Genomic DNA, 21645 nt, shown 5'->3' on the forward strand with positions numbered 1-21645 from the left:
GCAGCAAGGGAAGAAGCTTACTTGCTCACAGTAACATCTGGGGCAGAGCCAACCATCTATAACTGCTAGCTGTGCTGACAGTTATGGTAAACATTTCTGTGACAGCCAGGAAGTGGCTGAAACTTACTGGTTCCCAAAGAATTCAAACTCAGTGGTGTAACCCAGAGCCCACTCTCTTCCCCACACTGCTCCCCAGGACCGCTATTTTTTTAAACCTTTTACTTGTGAGATAGTCATAGGAAAAAGACACAGGGTCAGTATTGCACAACTGAAGGACTTATCACAAAGCAAACGACCACAAACATTGCCAACACCTCAGAGATCCCCTTCATGTCCCTCAAATCTTCCTCTCTCCTTCCCAGCTAACTGACCCCCCACCTGACCTCTGCGTTAAGTCCTTGCTTCCTTCCTCATCCTTAAACCACTTACGCATGCATTCCTGGACAGTCAGATTTAGTGTTGGCTGGTTGGGAATTTTATGCCAGTGGAACCGCACAGTATGAGCCCTCCTGTCTGGCTTCTTTTTTTTTTCATTTTTTTTTTTTTTCATTTTTCTGAAGCTGGAAACAGGGAGAGACAGTCAGACAGACTCCCGCATGCGCCCGACCGGGATCCACCCGGCACGCCCACCAGGGGGCGACGCTCTGCCCACCAGGGGGCGATGCTCTGCCCATCCTGGGCGTCGCTCTGTTGCGACCAGAGCCACTCTAGCGCCTGAGGCAGAGGCCACAGAGCCATCCCCAGCGCCCGGGCCATCTTTGCTCCAATGGAGCCTTGGCTGCGGGAGGGGAAGAGAGAGACAGAGAGGAAAGCGTGGCGGAGGGGTGGAGAAGCAAATGGGCGCTTCTCCTGTGTGCCCTGGCCGGGAATCGAACTCGGGTCCTCCGCACGCTAGGCCGACGCTCTACCGCTGAGCCAACCGGCCAGGGCCTGTCTGGCATCTTTGGGGTTTTTTCTTTCTTTCTGTTTTTAAATTTCCTTCTTTAACTTAACATTATGTTTGTGAAATGAAGCTTATCCGTTTCATTCCATGTAATAATAAATTGTTCATTTTCACTGATGCATATTATGGGACCACTTTTGACTACAAAAATGGCAATTTTATAATAGTAGTTTATTATATGAGTGTTTCATAGTTAATATTGCACACTATTAATGGACATGGACACCTGAGCTGTTCAGTGGGTCATGCTGCCGTGGGCATTTGTGTATATCTTTTGGTGAACATATGTGCACATTTCTCTCAGGCATGTGTGTGCGAGGGAATGCATATACAGCGGCTTTAAATCGCACTGTGGTTTAATTTGCATTTCCCCCAGTAGTGATATTGAGCTCCTGTTAATGTGTTCATTGACTATCATTTATGAAGTGACTCTTTTAGTCTCTTGGCCATTTTTTAGGGTAACCCCCCCACTCCCACCCCTTACATCAGGGGTCCCCAAACTTTTTACACAGGGGGCCAGTTCACTGTCCCTCAAGACTGTTGGAGGGCCAGACTATAAAAAAAAAAACTATGAACAAATCCCTATGCACACTGCATATATCTTATTTTAAAGTAAAAAAAACAAAACGGGACAAATACAATATTTAAAATAAAGAACAAGTAAATTTAAATCAACAAACTGACCAGTATTTCAATGGAAACTATGGGCCTGCTTTTGGCTAATGAGATGGTCAGTGTCCAGTTCCATATTTGTCACTGCTAGCCGTAACAAGTGATATGATGCGCTTCCGGAGCCGGGGCGCATGTATCCCGTGTCACCGGAAGTAGTACTGTACGTGAGCGACGCTGCTACATACAGTACTCCAGGAGCACAGGATATGGATGCTGACCGCCAATGAAAGAGGTGCCCCTTCCAGAAGTGTGGCGGGGGCCAGATAAATGACCTCAGGGGGCCGCATGTGGCCCGCGGGCTGTAGTTTGGGGACCCCTGCCTTACATCCTTTACATATTCTAGAATAAGGTCTTCGTCAGCTGTCAGTTGTGTGTTCCAAATTCTTCCTCCATGCTGGTTTGCCTTGTCACTCTCTTAAAGTGTCTTTTCTTTATGCTTAACCCGTCTTATATCCTATTGAAGTCTTCCCCTACCCTGAGTTAAAGGATAGTTGTCTGTATGGCCTTTCATATTGTTTTGTCCTTTCCATTTAGATTTGTGTGTGTGTGTGTGTGTGTGATATGGGGTAGAGAATCAATCCTCATCTCTTGCCATGTGGATAGCCGTTCACTGAAGATTATCTTTACTCTACTGCTCTGCAGTGATTCTTTTTTTTTTTGTATTTTTCTGAAGTTGAAAACGGGGAGGCAGTCAGACAGACTCCACATGCGCCGGACCGGGATCCACCTGGCATGCCCACCAGGGGGCGATGCTCTGCTCATCTGGGGCATTGCTCTGTTGCAACTAGAGCCATTCTAGCGCCTGAGGCAGAGGCTACAGAGCCATTCTAAGTGCCTGGGCCAACTTTGCTCCAATGGAGCCTTGGCTGTGGGAGGGGAAGAGAGAGATAGAGAGGAAGGAGAGGGGGAGGGGTGGAGAAGCAGATGGGTGCTTCTCCTGTGTGCCCTGGCCAGGAATCGAACCTGGGACTCCTGCACGCCAGGCCAACGTTCTACCACTGAGCCAACCGGCCAGAGCCTCTGCAGTGATTTTTTTTTTTTTTTTTTTGTATTTTTCTGAAGCTGGAAATGAGGAGAGACAGTCAGACAGACTCCCACATGCGCCCGACCGGGATTCACCCAGCAAGCCCACCAGGGGCGAAGCTCTGCCCACCAGGGGGCGATGCTCTGCCCCTCCAGGGCGTCGCTCTGCCGCGACCAGAGCCACTCTAGCGCCTGGGGCAGAGGCCAAGGAGCCATCCCCAGCGCCCGGGCCATCTTTGCTCCAATGGAGCCTTGGCTGCGGGAGGGGAAGAGAGAGACAGAGAGGAAGGAGGGGGTGGGTGGAGAAGCAAATGGGCGCTTCTCCTATGTGCCCTGGCCAGGAATCGAACCCGGGTCCCCCGCTTGCCAGGCCAACGCTCTACCGCTGAGCCAACCAGCCAGGGCCTGCAGTGATTCTTAAATCAAATGTCCATGTATTTCCGGGTTCACTATTTTATTTCATTCCACTCATACAAGTAACAGCCCTCTAAGAAAGAGGAGATAGGAACAGTAGTGAAGGCTCTAGATAATTAGCTCAGTCGTCCCAAGATGCCAAGGTTGTGGGTTTGATCTTGGGTCAGGACACAAAAAAGAAGCAACCAATGAATGCACAAGCTAAGTCGGACAACAAATGAATGCTCCCCTCCCCCATCCCTTCCTCTCTCTGTCTCTCTAAACTCAATCAATAATAATAATAATAATAAAAAGGGCATAGTGAAAAACTTTACTAATGATGTGGGTGAAGCTGGCAGCTGGGTTATGATCTTAACTTTTCCATACTAGTTCTGTAGCATTGGAGGGAGTTGTAATTTCTCTGGGCCCTGTCTCCTGCCCTTCGCACCTGGCTCATAGTATTATAAGGATTAATGACCTAATAGCTATAGTGTTTAGAACAGTCCTGGCACGTGGTAAACATTCAATAAACAGCAGTCATGATCTCTAATCTGTGATTTCAATATTCACGTAGTGCTGAACCCTAACTGAAATCAAATTTATTCTTAGTACCAATATTTATGCATTTTTGCAGCAAAATGTGAATGGGTCTGATTTGAGGGCACTGCCCAGTCCCATCGGAGTGTCTGCTTCTTACTTGCTAGGAATGGAAAGGTCTCAGTGGTGAAGTGTGCCTGGTCCCAGCGGCTCAGTGAGGGGGGCGGGGCTATACTGGCTCACCGTTTTGTAGGCTGGGTGACTTCAAAGCTCACATTAACGATGCCATTTAATCCAATCAATTCTACCTTATAGGGCCGCAGTAGGCGGAAAACTGCGCTGAGTGAAAGTACTCTAGCGGGTGTGTGAACACAGGCTGGCTGTCAACAGTAGAAATGTCGATCGTATTCTGTGTCTGAGATGGAATAAAGACAGGAAAATATTCTGCAGCAAACTGCATTCTCCAAAGGGAGAGAGTCTACAGACACCTTTCCTCCACACTCTGGATAAAAAGAAATACAAAACAGTCATCAGCCCAAACTCATTAAAAAAAAGGTCTCCTGATTGAACCAGCACTTGGCCTTTTCAGTTGGAAGATAAAAGGGAAACCTTTCTTTTTCCAACATTTTTGAAATTTCGGCATTGATTAGCTCCTTGTTTGGGAGTGATAAGGGAGATGTGAAGGCAGTGAGGTCTGTGCCCCACATCAAAGCCCGCGGTTACTACAGGAGGCTTGTCTGCGGCTTGTCCCTGAAGGCCAGCCCCTTTGAGCCCCTTAGGTGGTGTCTGCAGCCCGCCTGCCAGGGCTGGAGGCGGAGCTGCGCTCAGCGAAGGCCAGGGTTGAGCACTGTCTCCAAGGGCTGGCTTTGAAGTCTAGCACCCACTAGCAAAACCATTGTCTCTCTAATAAGAACAGTTTGATTCCTAATGCCCGCTCACCAAGCAGTATGTCCTGGCCTCTGGACCGATGTGACCAGCATCTGAGGCTGTGGAGTAATGACCTCAAGGGTCTAGAGGAGTCTGATTAAAGCTTTCCATTCATCTGTCAACATTAGAAGTCCCCAGTGAAAACTGTAGTGGTTAACATTGAGGACTCACGTGCCAGGTACTGTTCTGTGTGTCCTAAATATTTTAGCTCACGTGACTCTGATAGGGACCATCATTCCTCAGCCATAAAACCAAGACCCTGCGGCAGAGGGAATAAGACCTGGGTTAGGGAATAAGACTCGGGTCAGGGAATAAGACCCAGCTTTGATCCTGGGTCAGCAAATCCTGAGTGACCCTATGTCATGCCCCACCCCAAGCCCTCAATTAGAAAGGAGCTACCCTTAGCCCAGGGAAGGCTTCTGTGTGGCACTGGAGAACACGCCCGCATGGCACATACGCAGGTTGCTGCTACAATAAGCAATAAGCGTGGTGATGGGCTTCCCAGAGGAGGGGCAGGTCTTCTCACAGTCAGGATGGAAAAAGATGTGCAGTGACACAGGATACACAGGGCAGGTGGGAAGGTGAACTAGGGCCAAGGTCAAAGCCCAACAAGGGTCCGGCGAAGCGGTCTTCCTGGTGAGGGCAGTCCCCTCCCCTTCCTCAGCCTGGCCCACCGAGCGCTGTCCTATCGCAGACCCAGGGCTCCAAGTGTCTACTGCTGAGTCTGGGATACTAAAGCAGAAAGCATCCCAAGACTGATAAGGCTGAACAATCCTGGCTTTGTCTGGAAAGGTTTTGTCCCTGGGGTTTTACGGGACATTTTGGGCTCCAGAGGAGAGCTAAATTAGAATTTTCGGATCCTTGGGGAGGGAAACGTGGAAAGCGGGAGCCCCACCTGCGGCCATGTACTGTACTGGGATGTTTCGCGGCCCGTGTTGGGGCACAGCGGAGCGCTCCAGCCGCGGGCCGGGGCGCACGGGGCGCGGGCACATTTGCAGCCCTTCAGACGCCAGGAAAAGGCTGAGATTTCTCCGTGCAGCCGGGCCGCCTCTCTGTCCTCCGCGCGGCGGGCGGGCGAGGTCACGAAGGGCTCATTAAGCCGGCAGGTAGGCAGTGCCCCGGCGGCGACGGGCGGTCCTGGAATGTGCGCGGGGCGTGGTGATAGCCCCTGCCGCCCGCCTCTTTGCGCAACACCTTGGCTATATATACCCGCCGCTGCGCTCCACCTGGGCGCCTCCTTCTGTCCATTACCTGCGCTCGGAGCGCTGGTGAGTACCGTCGCCGCTGCTGCTGCCGCAAGGGCGCTTCCTGCTCCCATCTCACTCTTGAAAGAACCTTGATTTACTTTTAATTTCCTTAACTCTCTTAGATAGCCCTTGATGCAGACCTCAAGGAACTTGGCTTGGCTTTGGGCTGCGAAAGAGAGAAAACAGTAATAAACCTCCACATTTTCAGATATTTTTTCCTTAGTGTTACTGCTATTGCTGTTATTACGACTCCTATGACTACATTATTGCTACAGGCAGTGTTAGTGAGACACACTTGGGGATTTGTGGGTTTGGGAGGAAAAAACGGGGTGTGTGGTGGGGAATGAAATACCACGTGGGAATCAGGAGAGCTGGGTAGTCTTTTTAGTTACTAATTAGCTGTGTGGCCCAAAGCAGGTCTCTGAGCCCCTGGGCCTCAGCTTTCCCCTCCTTACAAGAACAGAATCCTCTAGGAGATTTGCCTGAGTTGGAAATTCGAGGTTTGTGTGGCTGTCCAATGCTGCATACCCTTACCCCCAACACAGCATGACTTTTGCGTGCTGAGTTCTTTATCTAAAGTGACTGCAAAATGCAGTCCTAACCTGTTGGGCCCATCAGGGTAGGCAGCCTGAATCAGCAAAGGGCTGGCCTGCCCTTCCGCTTCTCGGGAAGAACAGAGCCCACCCTTGTTCAGTGTTTTGGGGGGACCAGGCCAGCCGGCTGGGGAAAAGGCTTACCAGGAGATGGGCACAGGTGCAGCTTTGTTGGGGGTGGGGTGGGGGCGAGAATCTCCAGGCTATAAAGAAGGCGGTTGGTGGAATGGAGTTAATTTGGTCTTCAGATCCCTGGGGGCAGACTCCTGCCCTGGGAAGCTGGCACTGAGGTGAACAATTAGCCAGGAGGCAGCTGCGGCCACCGTGAATTTCATGGGGGCAGCTTGTGGAATGCATCGCTGGGAATCCTCTCTCCCTCGCTGTTTAGATTCACCAAGAGATTTCTGTGTTAGCCCTGCATTGGAGTTCGTTAACCTGCTCTTTGTTGTATATTCTTGCGAAGTTGTGCCTGCTAGGAGACCATTGTTTCAGACGGGTCAGGGTGTTTGAGTCTCTCCGCCTGTGCCAGCTAATCAGCTGATAATGATCTCCTACTTTTATATAACGCTGGGAACTGGTGGTAAGAAAGGCGTCCCAAAGCACTCGACCAGCTCATTAAAAGAAGCCCCCAGTGGTGGGAGGGCATCTGGATTATTGCTGTTAGATGAACGTTGACAAAAATAGCCTGAGTTCAACTGATGGAAGAAAACAGCCACCTCCCCCCCCCCCCCACACTACCATGTTCCTCACCCCCCTCCTCCCACCTCCACCCTGGGGACAGAATGGCCGTGTCAGCAGGGAGTAAGTACTATTAGGAACTCCCAGTGAGTTCATTCATCCCAGTGAACTTCTAAAATGCAAGAGTGTAAAAAGAGGACTACAAAAAGATTGAAATGTGTTTTCAATGTTTATTTTTATAAGTTAGCCCTTTTAACCCCCCCAGTGCAATGCATAAATGATATCACTTATATGTTAATTACAGGATTTATTTATGATTTCACAAATACAAATGAAAGGGGCACTGGCGGGTGGCTTGGTAAGGGCCCCGCCCCTAGTTCAAAGAGAAGGTAATTGTCTTTTTAAAACCCTATTAGTGCATATTAAAGGTTTAAACTAAAGCCACACGGCAGCATAAAACCCAGGCCAATAGGTTCCCTGTCCCCTGTCCCACACATCCCCCTCCTACCTTTACCGTGTCCTCTGGGGTTATTTCGCCTTGGGATGGCTAAAGGAAGCTGAAGAAAAGTAGCCGTCACCCTCCGGGGAATTTGAAGTCTTGGTCGTTTTATTCAAAGCCTAAGGAAATACTGCTTGAGAACAGTGGAGTCAGGCTGCCTGAGTCTGCACTGTCTCTGAAGGCGTAGTGCGGAGTTAGATTCCTTGTGCCCCGGCTTCCTCCTGACATTGGGACCAAGGTATAAACACGTACAGTCAATGTACAGAAATTGGAAAAGTGCGTGTGAGATTCAAGGGGTTCATTTGTGCAGAAGGCACAGTGCTCTGGCACATGGCTGGCTCCGCGGCGTCCTCCCTGTGCTCCTGAGGGCTGCCGCCTGGGGGAGAATGTGTGGGTGTCTTCGGTCTGTCTGCAGGATGTGGCCTCGAGCCTCTTCCCACTTGTTCAGATGTACTTGGGCTGAGCACGCCCGGCCCCAGAACAGGTCCAGGTTGGAGAGACCCAAACAACGGGTTAGGTGACTGCCAGGTGCCCTGCTACCAGGTCCGAGAAGAACCAAGGAGTTCCCACTCCTTAGCCTGCAAGAGTTCCTCTTGGCATTGGGTACAAGGGGACATGCAGGAAGTTGAGTCAAATGGCCATCCGCACAGCCAGCCCAGTTGTAGGGACCAGTGGCGGGGAGCAGATGTGTGATCGTAACCCTAACCTCGTGCCTGGGCAGGAAAGACACCTTTCTGGGTATAAGAACTACTCAGAGGGATGCTTGACTCTCCCTTCTCTGCTCCTCTGGCAGGGACCAGGGTATGCTGGAGTGAGTGTGGCCTTGGGGAGGCAGGGAGAGGGAACAGCTGGGTCAGCGGTGTGAGGCTGGGAGAAAGCCTTCGGCGGGACCCAAAGGTCCAAGGACTTCTGCTAGTCCTCCAAGTTCCTCCCCAGGGAAGCGGCTCCCAGACAGGCCGGTGTCTTCCTTGCCCCTTGGAGTAGTGGCCCCAGAGGCAGGCCCCATCCCTGTGGCCCATTCACTGTCTCCTCTTCTGCAGGGTGTTCCCTGCGACCACAGAAGTACACGCCATGCTTTGCAGTTAGTTGCACGGGGAAATTTACTTGGGCAAAACCAAGTCATGATGGGGACTCAGAATCAGCTTCTTTTAACTCCTAGCTTTATCAAGATGAGTAACAGTGACATTCCAGGTATCTCTGGACTTTGAGGTTGGGCTGTAGCTCTTAAAATTTAGGCATTTCAGATGGAAGAAGATAAAAGCCACCCAATTCCACCACCCACTCTGAACCCTATGGAACATTTCTAGATCCTTATTGAAATGCTGTGAAGGGGACGAAAGAGTGCCTTTTATTCACACTTTACTTAACAAATTTTTTTTGGTGATTCTGTATAACCTCTTTAGTGGCATGCTGCTACACTACAGGGATGTACCCTAGTTAATCTCCCTGTTTTTACATTCAGACTTCTAGTGACAGCGCAGCAAAGGTCCTCTGGTCTGCAGCACGTTCATTCAGCCAGCAAACGTGTGCTGGGCATGGCCAGTGTGCCGGGCAGAGCTGCAGACCCTGACGTGTAGGGATGAACTAGCCAAAGCCCCTCTCTCTGGTAGTGTTTGCATTCAGGTAAGCAGGGAATAGATCCCTGTAAGAAATGGGGAAAACCCAGGTTCTGGGAAACCCTCTTCAGAGAGATGATCAGTGCAAAGCAGGTGTTTTGACTTCCTTAGAGAAAATATTCCACGATTTCTACTTCTTAGAAGTGAAATGACTGGGTTGGAGATTTATGGGCAACGTAAGGCTCTTTAGACATTTTGTCAACTGTTTCCCGACATTTCCTGCTGTGCTCATTTCACTGCATCTTCTCCAGCACAGCACATTATACAAAAAGTTTGATTTAAGAAACTTTTTAATCTGCACATTTTTGGTTTACTAACGAGGCTGAACTCATTTGTAGCCACTTGTGTACTTCCTCTTCTATGAATTGTTTGTTCCTGTCTTTGGACGCGTGTCAGAGGACAAGGACCGCAAGGGGTGGACTTCCAGGTGTGTCATGAGCCACACTTCCGCTCCATCTGAGAAAGGCTTTGTTAATAAAGTGGGTTATGAGGAAGTCTCTACCAAAGGCTGGGAAGAACGGGATTCTGACCAAGTGCCGTTAATGCAGGCAGCACGGCACAGCAGTAACTGCTACTATTTGCTGGATGTCTGCTTGGTGCCAGGCAGTTCCCTAGGCATCACCCATGGATCTCAGAACCCTGCAAAATGTGAAGCATCACCCCCTTTGTCTACCTGGGGAAACCAACACTTCATATTCAGAGGCATAAAGGGACTTGAATAGACATACTTCCACCGTAAGGGGCACCTCTGGGATGGGAACTAGGTCCAGTGGGTCATGCTTCTCACAGAAGACCCGAGGGCTGGTAAAGCAGGTAGGATGCATATGAGAGATATGTCCAGTCTGCCGGGGGCCCCTCGGGGGGTCGTGAGGACTTGGCATTCCGTGATAAAGATGGCTCGTTTGCATCTGCTTTCTCCCTGAAGGGGACAGTCCAGACAGAGGCCCAGACAGAAGTTGGGGAAGTCAAAGGTGGTTCAATGGATGGATTTGAGGCTAGCATGGGAGAACACTGTAAGAAGTGGTCGGTCTAGTGACACCTGGCTGAGTGGTTGAAGAAGGCTGATAGAGGAGTGTAATAGGGTGTGCAAGAGACTACACTTTGAAGGTGTAAGTGCAACACTCGTCCAGCCCCCCAAATCCTGTGGCTGCTGGTTCTCCCTGTCATGACAACCGATTGCACCTCCTTTCAGTGGCTGCTTCTCTGAACCCTGTTTTTCTACCCACAGACCATGGCTCCTTGGCCTGAGGTGGAAAATGCTCAGCCCAACCCCAGTAAATACATCGAAGGGACCACAGCTGAGAAACTTAAAGAGACTGAGAAAAGTGAGTGCCTCTCTTCCAGCCCCCGATAGGGCTCCTGTGGGGACTCCGGGAGACACAGGCTTGATTCCTCCTTTCTCCTGGCCTTTGTTTGGGCAGATGACACCGGGACCTCTGTGACCAAGATTGAGCTTCTGCCATCCCACTCCACCGTGGCCCTGATAGAAGAGCCCACCGAGGAGCCCACCGACGTGGAAGACCCCTGGGACCTGCCCGAACTGAAGCACAAGGGGATCAGGTGGTCAGGTGAAAATGAGACCGGCAAGGGGTGGAGCTCATTGCCTGTACAGTATCAGCTCCTTCTCCACGGTCCCTATGCTCTTTGGACAAAGGTCCTGGCTAGGCTTGTCGCCTACAGTCTGGGAGGTGGAGGGTCAAAGCCCAGTGTGGTGGTTGGGGAATCATTTCTTCTTGCTTTCGTTCATTCATTCAGCAAATGTGCCAATGCTGGGGTTATAACCAGGCCAGACACAGCACTGTCCTGATAAGCCACTGCGGGCCAACCGGGCGGGCCCTGGGTACTGTCGCAGGCTATAGCTGCGGCAGTGAACAGCTAAGCACCCGGCTCTGAGAGCTCCTCGGTGAGGGTCCCCTCACCTGCGTGTGGGCATCAGACAGGCTTTTGGAGGACAGAGACGGGACAGCCGGAATAGCTGGGCAAGTGCTGCCCTTCTCTTCCTGGGGCAGGGTGTAAGGTCTGCCTGTGGGTCACTGTGCTGGGGAGGGAAGGGAGCTGGAAGGGAGGAGGTGAGAGCCCCTTCAAGAGTGGAGATAGTAGCCATCCAGGATGCAGCATTGTCCAGGCCCTCCCCGGGTGATTGCTGCTCTGCAGCCACGTTCTAGAAAAGATCTGCTCTGCAGAAGGTGCTTAGAAGAGTCGTCCTCTCTGACCTCACACTGGGGAGGTGGTAAGTGCTCTTCACTGCCTCCCAGTGACACCTGTTCAGCTGAGCATGGAGCCTGGTTTGCTTGTCCTCAGACTACACAGCAACCCTCCTTCCAAATGCAAATCCTGTAAAGACACTTCATGATTTTTATTTTTATTGATTCTTTTTTGTTTCGAGAGAGAGAAGCATCGATTTGTTTTACCACCCATCCATGCATTCATTGGTTGACTCTTGTATGTGCCCTGACTGGGGATTGAACCTGCAACCTTGGAGTACTGGGATGATGCTCTAACCAATTGAGCTTCCCAGCCAGGGCTCACCACGGGTTTCACCTAAGTGAACTATAGTGGTAATTACTTTGAAAGTGCAACCATGGCTGCCTACCATCTCTGAGCCTCACCGTCCATAAGAACTCACAGCCCCCTAGCTGGAGGGTAGAGGGTTCTGAGCTCATTGCCAAACTCCTCGGGGTTTCAGACACTGAAAGCCTTCCTGCCTCTTCTGCTCCCCCAGAGAGAGACACCAAAGGGAAGGTTCTGTGTGTTTCCCAAGGGATTGGGAAGCTCATTCTGCTTCTGGGCTTCCTCTACTTGTTCGTGTGCTCCTTGGACGTCCTCAGCAGTGCCTTCCAGCTGGTCGGAGGTATGGGGAGAGGGTCAGGGGCTGGAGGGGGGGCATTCCCGTTTGGTTTAGACCCTCGCAACGCAGCCAGCCCTCTCCAGCTGCATTTTAGGACTGGAAGCTACCTCAGGTCATCTCCCGTTTTTCAGAGGAGAAACTGAGGCCTGGAGCAGTCTTAGGACTGGCGTAGGTGGCTTACGTTGGGAGCCAAGGCATGGCCAGTTCTTTACCGCAGAGAGAAAAGGGTCCCTGGCCTGGGGGAATAATCTTCATCCAGGGCTGAGCATGTGTTCAGTGTGAGAGGGACCCAGAAGTGACATCACCATACAATCGGTCACCTTTGTACCCAAAATGGGTAATGACACTGATAGCTAGCACTTTGAGTGCCTCCCGGCAACAGGCATTTTCAGGGGGCACTGTCTTCAACATCCCTTCTCAAAGCCCTTTCCATTTCTAGAGAGGACGTAGGCTCAGAGAGACCCTCAGGTTCCCAGCCTGTAATCGGCGTAATGAGATTCAAACTCAGATCTGGGTGACACAGAAACCAGGGATTTCTGCAACTCCGGATGCTTTTCTTGAGAACTCATCCTTGTGACTTGGGAGAATTACAGTGGGAGGCACTTGTGAGGAGGCAAGAGGGCCATGCTATCTGAATGCCATTTTGGGTCCCCCTGTTCCGAAGCGGTATCAGCAAGGGGCTTTGCCCTCTGAATATTGCCCCCCCGTCTCTGGGCTTCAGTCTTCTTTATGAAACGGATTGGGGAATGGATTGATGATCTCAGAGGCACACTCAGAAATGACACTCCCAGCATTCAATTACAGGCTGGGGCTAGGGCAAGGGGTTTGAGGGCACTGGGGGGAGATGAGAAGACCCACTCCCGGAGGATAAATCTTGTGAACTGGGAAGACATCCCAGAGACAGGAATTCATTGGCGTCCAGAGGTCAAGTAGAGAATTGAGGCCAGGTTCCTGATCAGAGCAAGCAGAAGAGGGTTGGCCGACAGAGGGAGTGGTGGAAGGGTGGGAGGGTGCAGGATGGAGGCTTGGGGAACGGGGTCTGCGGGTGGGTAGGGCCTGTCTCAGGGCAGTACAGGGAAACTGCACGAGGATTCATGATGCCACAGGGACCAGTGCCCACCTAACCCCTTATCATGTGGCCATGTTTTTCCCCCCCAGGAAAAGTGGCCGGGAAGTTCTTCAACAACAACTCTGTTCTGTCCAACCCTCTGGCGGGGCTGGTGATCGGGGTGCTGGTGACGGTCATGGTGCAGAGCTCCAGCACCTCCACGTCCATCGTCGTCAGCATGGTGGCCTCCTCGCGTGAGTCCGACACTCGTGAGCCCAGACACAGTCCAGGCGTTTCCCTTTGCAGCTGGGAGCCTGAGGTTTACCCTGACTGTGCCCAGGCTTGTCACCATCACCTTCCTACCTTGTCCGGCCCTGACGGGCTGTTCCACTCTGGGTCGCAGGCAGCCTCCTGCTCCTGTTTCCATAGCTGAGTCTAAGAATAGACCCTGATGCCTGACTTACCTGGAGCAGTACTGCCTAGTCCAGCAGCCACTCGCCTGCCTAGTCCAGCAGCCACTCGCCATATGGGCTGTTTAATTCTATTTAACCTCCGTTGATTTCAGTTTAAAATATAAAGCCCAGTTGCTGAGTTGCACGAGCGATATTATAAGGAGTCAGTAGTCATCGGTGGCTAGCAGCTGCCAAATTGAACAGCAAAGATGAGCGTTTCCATCACTGCTCAGCGCTAAGAATAAAGACATCTAATCACATCACACATCGGTTTGGGGGCAGTTGAGCCTGGGAAGCATTCTAAACTTGAACCTACCTGATGTTTGCCCTGGCTTAGTGAGGCAGACCCCTTAAGTAGGACCAGTGAATTTTCAGCCCCAAATAGCATGTTAGCCAAAATTAACTATAGAGCCTTTTCTGGGCCAAATTAGAAAAAGGTATTACTTCTTTAAAATACTTGACTTGCCTATGCCAGGACATGGTGGCAATATACTAATTTTGTTAGAAAAAGAAATTATACTGCCAGGAATTTGCCATAATAAATACACAAGTCTGTCAACATCGTTTTCTGGTCTCCTTTCAGGGGGCCTTACAGCTGAAGAATTCAGAAAAGTACTTTTAAATTAGGGCCCAGAGAAGAGCTTCTTGGGGTCTGTGGACTCCCTGAAATTGTGTGCTAAAAGCTCTTTTTGGTCCAGGTGCCCATTGCTATGGAGAACTTTGGCCAGGTTCACGGCGAGGTGCAGAGCCCAGAGGCTGGGAACGCTGCTCTCAGGGCCTGGGAGCCTGATGAGCTCGGCCAGCCTGGGGCGCCTCGGGAACCTGGCCAGGGGCCTTCCTAAAACGGGCTGCCTTGCTAACGGACTGTTTCCTACGCTCCAGTGCTCACGGTGCGGGCCGCCATCCCCATCATCATGGGAGCCAACATTGGGACCTCCATCACCAACACCCTGGTGGCGCTCATGCAGGCAGGGGACCGGAAAGTGTTCAGAAGGTAGGACGTTCAGAACCAGCCCTTGCCACCATCAGGCCCGTTGGTTTTGGCCAGGTTGTCGTACCTACCTTTAAAGAGCCAATGAGGACATGCTTGTCATTCCTAGATCACTTATTACTGGCCACAGTGAACTGCAGCCGAGGGTAAGGACCACAGGCTTAATCAGCCTCCCAGTCTGCATAGCAGGGATAATAACGGCATCCCCGCTGTGATGTCTAAAGCAGTAAACACACCTGTACGGGTAAATACCCAGCAAGGTGCCTGGCACAGAGTCAGGGCTTTCGAAATACAAGCCCTCGCCAGAAGCTCACCTGCTGCATGGTGTAGTTAAAACGAGGATTCACTGTCTTGCTCAGTCAGAAATAATTATAAACCTGGAGCTTCCATTCTTGGCCAGCTCAACCCATGCCACATTTTCTTTGTATTTTACTTGCCTGCCAGTGAAAAGCAAAATGTAGTTTTGTGGATGCATAAGATGAAAATGGGGCATGTTGGGCCCTGGCCGGGTAGCTCAGTTGGTTAGGACATCGTTCTGATATGCAAGGTTTATGGGTTCAATCCCCGGTCAGGGCACGTACAGGAACAGATTGATGTTTCTGTCTGTCTGTCTCTCTCTCCCCCTTCCTCTCTCTCTAAAATCAATACTAATTTTTTTTTTTTTTTAAAGAAAGAAAATGGGCCTGACCAGGTGGTAGCGCAGTAGATAGAGCGTTGGACTGGGATGCGGAAGACCCAGGTTCGAGACCCCGAGGTCGCCAGCTTGAGCGTGGGCTCATCTGGTTTGAGCAAAGCTTACCAGCCTGGACCCAAGGTCGCTGGCTCGAGCAAGGGGTTACTCGATCTGCTGTAGCCCCCCCTCCCCCAGTCAAGGCACTTATGAGAAAGCAATCAATGAACAACTAAGGTGTCGCAATGCGCAATGAAAAACTGATGATTGATGCTTCTCATCTCTCTTCGTTCCTGTCTGTCTGTCTGTCCCTATTTGTCCCTCTCTCTGACTCTAAAAAAAAAAGAAAGAAAGAAAAAGAAAATGGGGCACATTGGATCCAAGCAAAGGGAACCTCTTTCTTCCAAAAGGTTAATGTAAAAATTAAGCACATTTCCTGGCCTTTCTTCTAACAAGCGACAGACTTTTTACTTCCTAAGTTAGAGCGTTTTCAGCCTGTGTCCATGATGCTTGCGCTGTGTGGGTCCAGCAGACAGCCTTGCAGGCTGGCTGGGAGGCCAGCAAACACCCCCCCTCTTCCTTTGGTCCCTGGTGAAACAGTACCGCACACTTTCCAGGGTGTTTGCCCATCTGGTCTTCTCAGGAAGCCGAGTGGGCTTTTCTGCACCCCATTGAATGCACGTAGAAGTGCGAAGAGGTTCAGTCACTTCACTGAGGGGCATGGCTGGGATTCTAGGTTTTGTTATTCCAGATTTTGGATTCTCTTCAATGCTACACAAATTTTTGCCACTGGATAACCTATGAAATAATAAACATACCATCTCTGGAGGTGTCTGCACGTAGGAATATAACTGACCTTGCTCAGCCCTGTTTGGGATATTTAAACAGATTGACCTTCCTGGGATGGGGTCCCCTCCTGCAGGGCTTTTGCTGGGGCCACCGTCCACGACTTCTTCAACTGGCTCTCCGTGCTGGTGCTCCTGCCCGTGGAGGCCACCACCCACTACCTGGAGATCCTGACCAACCTGGTGGTAGAGTCCTTCCACTTCCGAAACGGAGAAGATGCCCCGGCGCTCCTCAAAGTCATTACGGACCCCTTCACAAAGCGGATTATCCAGGTAGCCTGGCTTCCCTCTGAAAGGGAAGGTGCCACGCCCTCCCCTCGCCCTCTGCCCAGCTCCACCGGGGACGGACGGCGGCCTCCAAACATTGCTACCGGCTGCCTCTGAAAAAGGCCGAGGGAAGCAGAGCTGGGAACCCTAGTAGAGTAGTTGGCCTTTTTTTGTTTCCTTGACTTAAACGTGCATGTCATGTTGAGGGAGGGGGCAGGAGGTGGCGAGTGCTTCTCAAGACGCAGACGCTGCCCATTGGACCTGGGGGCCACGTTGTTCCCCCTCCAGACTTCAGCATCACTGGGCTCACTGGTGAAGGTTTCTACTTCTAGCCAAAATAGAAAGATTACTACCCTTCCCTCCCACCTCACCCCTCTGGTCACCAGGGTCTGTCCATACCATTAAAATGAAAGAAGGCTTTGTGACTGTTGCCCAGCTTAGACCTTGCCCTTTCACACTCGTCTGGTGGACCCTGTTGTTCAGTCATCCGGTGAATACCTACACGCTTTCTCAATGCCAGCCCACTGTTCACATGACCATTCGTTTATTTATCAAGCACTTGCTGGTGTCTGGGTGCTGGGTTCCCCTGTGGGAGTTGAGAGGGTGAGTCCCAGCTCACCACTGCAGGCCCTCGCAGTCTGTTCCAGTCCTCAGAGCTCCTGTTTACAGCAGCCCTGGTGTGTCCCCGCCGCCTCAGCTCTGAGCATGTGCTGACTCTCTGTCTATTGCCTTCCTCAGCTGGATAAAAAAGTTATCAACCAGATTGCAATGAATGATGCAGCAGCTCAAAACAAGAGTCTGATCAAGATTTGGTGCAAAACTTTTACCAACGTGGTAAGTTTCTAAGAATATTGCTATGCGGGCAAACTTTTTTTTTTTAATTGTATATATTGTTTTGAGAGAGAGAAAGGAAGGGAGAGAGAGAGACAGAAACATCGTTTGTTCCACTTATTTATGCATTCATTGGTTGATTCTTGCATGTGCCCTGGATGGGGATCGATCCCACAACCTTGCTGTATCAGGACGATGCTCTAAGCAACTGAGCTACCCAGCCAGGGCCTGGTGAACTCTTGTGTCTGTACTTTAGGCAACTTCTTTCAAAGTGGGCAAATAGAAAGGATGGAAAAATAAAAATTGGGGACTCCTGAAAAATCAAAACTGGCTGGGGAAGAGTCCATAACAATCAGCCCTTGAATGCTGGGTGGACAGACAGACTGCAGTAGGACAGAGACCGCCCTTTGCCCCATCCCATGTCACTGATGCATTATTTCCACTTGGCATTATTTTCATGTCTCTTGGCTTCTCTCTGGCTGCCTCTGTTCCCATTTACGGAGGGACCCGTGGGAACAGTGCAGCACGCTTACAGGTGCACACGCTCTCCCCAACGTGATGCATACCATTTCTCGTGTTTGACATCCAGACTCAGGTGAACGTCACCGTCCCCTCGGTTGAGAACTGCACGTCCCCCTCCTTCTGTTGGACAGATGGTTTCCACACCTGGACCATCAAGAATGTGACCTACCGGGAGAATATTGCTAAATGTGAGCAGAACTCACAGCCTCCGCCACTGGGACGGACGTCTGGGGTGCTCGTAGCTAACAACCGAGATTCCGTTACTGTGAGACAGAGGAATAAGATGGGAATAAAAAGCAGTCCGCGGCCATGCGGGTGGGTGGGGGTGGAGGGCCCATGCCCCTCTAATAAGGACTTCCCATGGCTTCTTCAGGCCAGCACATCTTTGTGACGGCCAACCTCCTGGATCTTGTTGTTGGCATCATCCTGCTGGTGACTTCCCTGCTGGTGCTCTGTGGCTGTCTGATCTTGATCGTTAAGCTTCTAGGCTCTGTGCTCAAGGGGCAAGTGGCTGTTGTCATCAAGAAGACCATCAATACTGGTAGGGGCACTGACCCCCCCACTTGGGCTTTCTGGGGGATGGCATCTCTGTTGCCATTGCAGGGGGCTCCTTTTAGATTGTCACTTGGCAGTAGCCTCCACATAGAGTGAGAGACGGAGAGAGAAAGAAAGGGGGGAGGAGCAGGAAGCATCAACTCCCATATGTGCTGTGATGAGACAAGTGCAGGGTTTTGAACCGGTGACCTCAGCGTTCCAGGTTGACGCTTTATCCACTGCGCCACCACAGGCCAGGCTGGAGTTGTTCTCTTGAACTTGAAAAGCGGCCGAGGTTAAGGCACCCCTCGTCCTTGAAATGGTGGTGCTTGGTGGTTTGGTTGAGACTGGGGAGCAAGAACAAGCTCCCACTGCATGCTTGCAAGGTCCCGAGAAAGCCAGCTCACTTCCAGAGAGCCGTGAAGGCCTTGCTCCCTGGCTGGTCCCCCCTCCCACCCCTACCCCCCCACTTTGCGTGCTCCCCGTCCCCTCCCCAGGTCCTGTGGGGGCGCCAGCGAGGCCTTCCAGTCATGCCTTCCTACAAGGGGTGTGACAGATCTCTCCTTTCTGCCTCCCAGATTTCCCCTTCCCCTTTGCCTGGCTGACCGGCTACATGGCCATCCTCGTGGGGGCGGGCATGACCTTCATCGTGCAGAGCAGCTCGGTGTTCACGTCCACTATAACCCCGCTGATCGGTGAGTTTCTCCGGCTTCTCTGTGGCCATCCCCTGTCCTCCCCGGGGCTGAGGTGATGAGCGCTGTTTCCCGTAGGCGTCGGCGTGATAACCATCGAGAGGGCGTATCCGCTCACGCTGGGCTCCAACATTGGCACCACCACCACCGCCATTATGGCCGCCTTAGCCAGTCCTGGCAATACCCTGAAGAACTCACTCCAGGTCAGGAAATAACACAGGGGGCAGAGGTTCTGTGGGTGGGATACACCCCATCTGTGGTCCGGAGAGCATGCGATTCCTAGCAGAGCGCCAGCGTTGCTCTGTGAGGTCTAAGACTGGGATGTGGAGGAGCAGCCACAGTTAAGGCCACATCTACTCCTTAGCGAGGTAGTGAGACTCCCATCCCTGGCAGTTGTTTAAACAAAGGTGGGGTGACTACTTGACAGAGGTAGAGTATTCAGGAAGCACAGACACCCCCCCCCCCACTTCTGTCTCCTCCACCCTTTTAGGGAACTTGGCCTGGGCCCGGCGTTAAATAGAACCAGGGGTGATTCTTCTGCCTTGCCTGGAACAGCTGGGTGACCTTGGGCAAGAAGGCCTTTGGCATTTGAATATTGTCTCGCCATTTACACACTAAATGACCTCAGTCAGGTGGCCCAGCCTTCATCCCTATCTCATTAGGATTATTATTATTATTATAAAGATCTGAGGGTCTGTCCTGTCTAAAGCCATGCTGTCCAATAGAAATATAATGTGAGTGTAGAATATAAATTTGAGTCACCCATTTATTGAAATTTCTTAGTAGCCCCATATTAAAAAAAAAAAAATTTTTAAAGAAACAGGAAGATCAATTTTAATGATGTATTTATTAAACCCATGACCTTGGCAATCAAAATGTTAAAAGTGAGATATTTTACAGTCTCTTCTTGACGAAGTCTTTGAAATCCAATGTGTCTTTTATGTTTCCAGCACATCTTAATGTGAAGTAGCCGCATTCAAAGTGCTTAGTTGCCAAGCGTGGTTAGTGGCTAGTATATCAGACCAAAGCCTCTAGAATGCGTGTGACACATAGTGGAAGGACAGGGGACAGACAGTACATGGCTCTGGAGCCAGGCTACCTGGGTTTGAAACCCACCTCGACCCTCTCTCATCTGTCTGACTTTGGGAAAATAGTCTAACCTCACGGTGCCTCGATTTCCTCTTACATCAAACGGGGGCACTATTGATTGCCACCTCGTAGGATATCGTTTGAGGCTTGAAGTAATCCACAGAAAGTGCTTAGAACAGTTGTCTCACCCATATTGTGTCTACCATAAATGTCCGCTGCTGGTGCTGCCGCCACCATCTTTCCTCCTCTCTCCCCGCCAGCCCTCCCACCCCCCAGAATGGGGTATTGAGCCGAGAAAGCCAGCTATCCTGTGAGCCTTTCCTTCCTCCTTTCAGCTCTTAACTGCTCAGCCGGAAACAGCAGGGTCAAGACCCAGGCTAGCAGTGGGCACAGTCCTGAGGTTCATTGGTAGAGAATGCCTAATGGACTGCAGGCTGTGAAAACTGAGCTGTCATTCAACTGGTCACCTCCCATTTCTACCTCCCCTCAATCCCAGTCACATGTAGACCCTCAGGCAATACAGGTCCCGTCTAGGCTGAGCTATGGAGACAAGGAGAACCCGTGACTCTGTCTGCTAGGTGACACTTTCCTTCTCCCCACCATGCGACATGCCATTCACCCGTCCAATCTCTTGTGTTGCAGATTGCCCTGTGCCACTTTTTCTTCAACATCACAGGCATCCTCCTGTGGTACCCAATCCCGTTCGCCCGCCTGCCCATCCGCCTGGCCAAGGGGCTGGGCACCATCTCAGCTAAGTACCGCTGGTTTGCCATCTTCTACCTAGTTGTCTTCTTCTTCATGGTCCCGCTGACAGTGTTTGGCCTCTCGCTGGCCGGGTGGCCAGTGCTGGTGGGCGTGGGGGTGCCCGTCGTTGTGGTGATCCTTCTGGTGGTGGTGCTGAAGCTCCTGCAGTCCCGCTGCCCACACGTCCTGCCCAAGGTGCTACAGACCTGGGGTTTCCTGCCCCTGTGTTTGCACTCGCTGAGGCCCTGGGACCACGTGATCTCCATAGTCACCGGCTGCTGCCTGCGACGCTGCTGCTGCATCTGCTGCCGCGTCTGCTGCCGCATCTGCTGCACGCTCTGCTGCCCCAGGTCCTGCCGCTGCTGCAAGTGCTGCCAGCAAGCGGAGGAGGCGCAGGAGCAGGACATCCACATCAAGGCCCCCGAGAGCTTCCGTAACACGGCCGTGATTGGAGAGGCCCAGGACGGGGTCCCCAAGTCCCAGGGGGATGCCCCGGCCGCAGACACCAGCTCCGGCAGCACAGCCTTGTAGGGGCGGCCCCAAGGCGGGAGGAGGGGCCCCCAGTCTGCCGCGCTCCCTTGTGGTTCTGCACACTCTTCTCCACTTCTCCGAGACATGGCATCGGCGCTCGCTCTCATTCTCATTCCCCTTCATGCAGTGTACCGACCGGCATGATTGTTTTGTCTCCGCCCCTGCTTCCTGGGTCTTCCATTCCCGGGAAGGTACAGAAAGAGACCTAGACAATGAAGCCTGGCTAGAAAAATGACCCCACCCACCCACCCACCCCCACACACGGGTGGGTTGGCCAATAGGATTTATTTTCAGACTTCAACCGTCCTCTTCTGAAGTCCCAAGGGCAAATTTTATGGGAGGATCTCGAAGATGCGCACATATACACATGTTTTTCTTATTGTGGTAAAATGCTCCTTGACTGAGGGCTAACTTCAAACTACAGCAGCTGCCTCTCAGGCATGCGTGCCCCAG

General features: G+C 51.6%; 1 protein-coding gene across 1 annotated transcript; it reads left to right on the forward strand.

Moving 5' to 3' along the window:
* Positions 1–5711: 5711 nt before the first annotated feature.
* Positions 5712–21436, forward strand: SLC34A2 (solute carrier family 34 member 2). Its single transcript, XM_066385763.1, has 13 exons — positions 5712–5763; positions 10357–10453; positions 10550–10696; positions 11851–11979; positions 13135–13278; positions 14359–14470; positions 16060–16255; positions 16988–17083; positions 17670–17790; positions 17976–18143; positions 18715–18831; positions 18907–19031; positions 20560–21436. Exons 2-13 carry the CDS (start codon positions 10360–10362, stop codon positions 21190–21192), a joined length of 2082 nt encoding a protein of 693 aa, XP_066241860.1. The 5' UTR covers positions 5712–5763; positions 10357–10359; the 3' UTR covers positions 21193–21436.
* Positions 21437–21645: the final 209 nt, after the last annotated feature.

Source organism: Saccopteryx leptura, chromosome 5 (assembly GCF_036850995.1).
Source record: "Saccopteryx leptura isolate mSacLep1 chromosome 5, mSacLep1_pri_phased_curated, whole genome shotgun sequence".
Taxonomy (NCBI): Eukaryota; Metazoa; Chordata; class Mammalia; order Chiroptera; family Emballonuridae; genus Saccopteryx; species Saccopteryx leptura.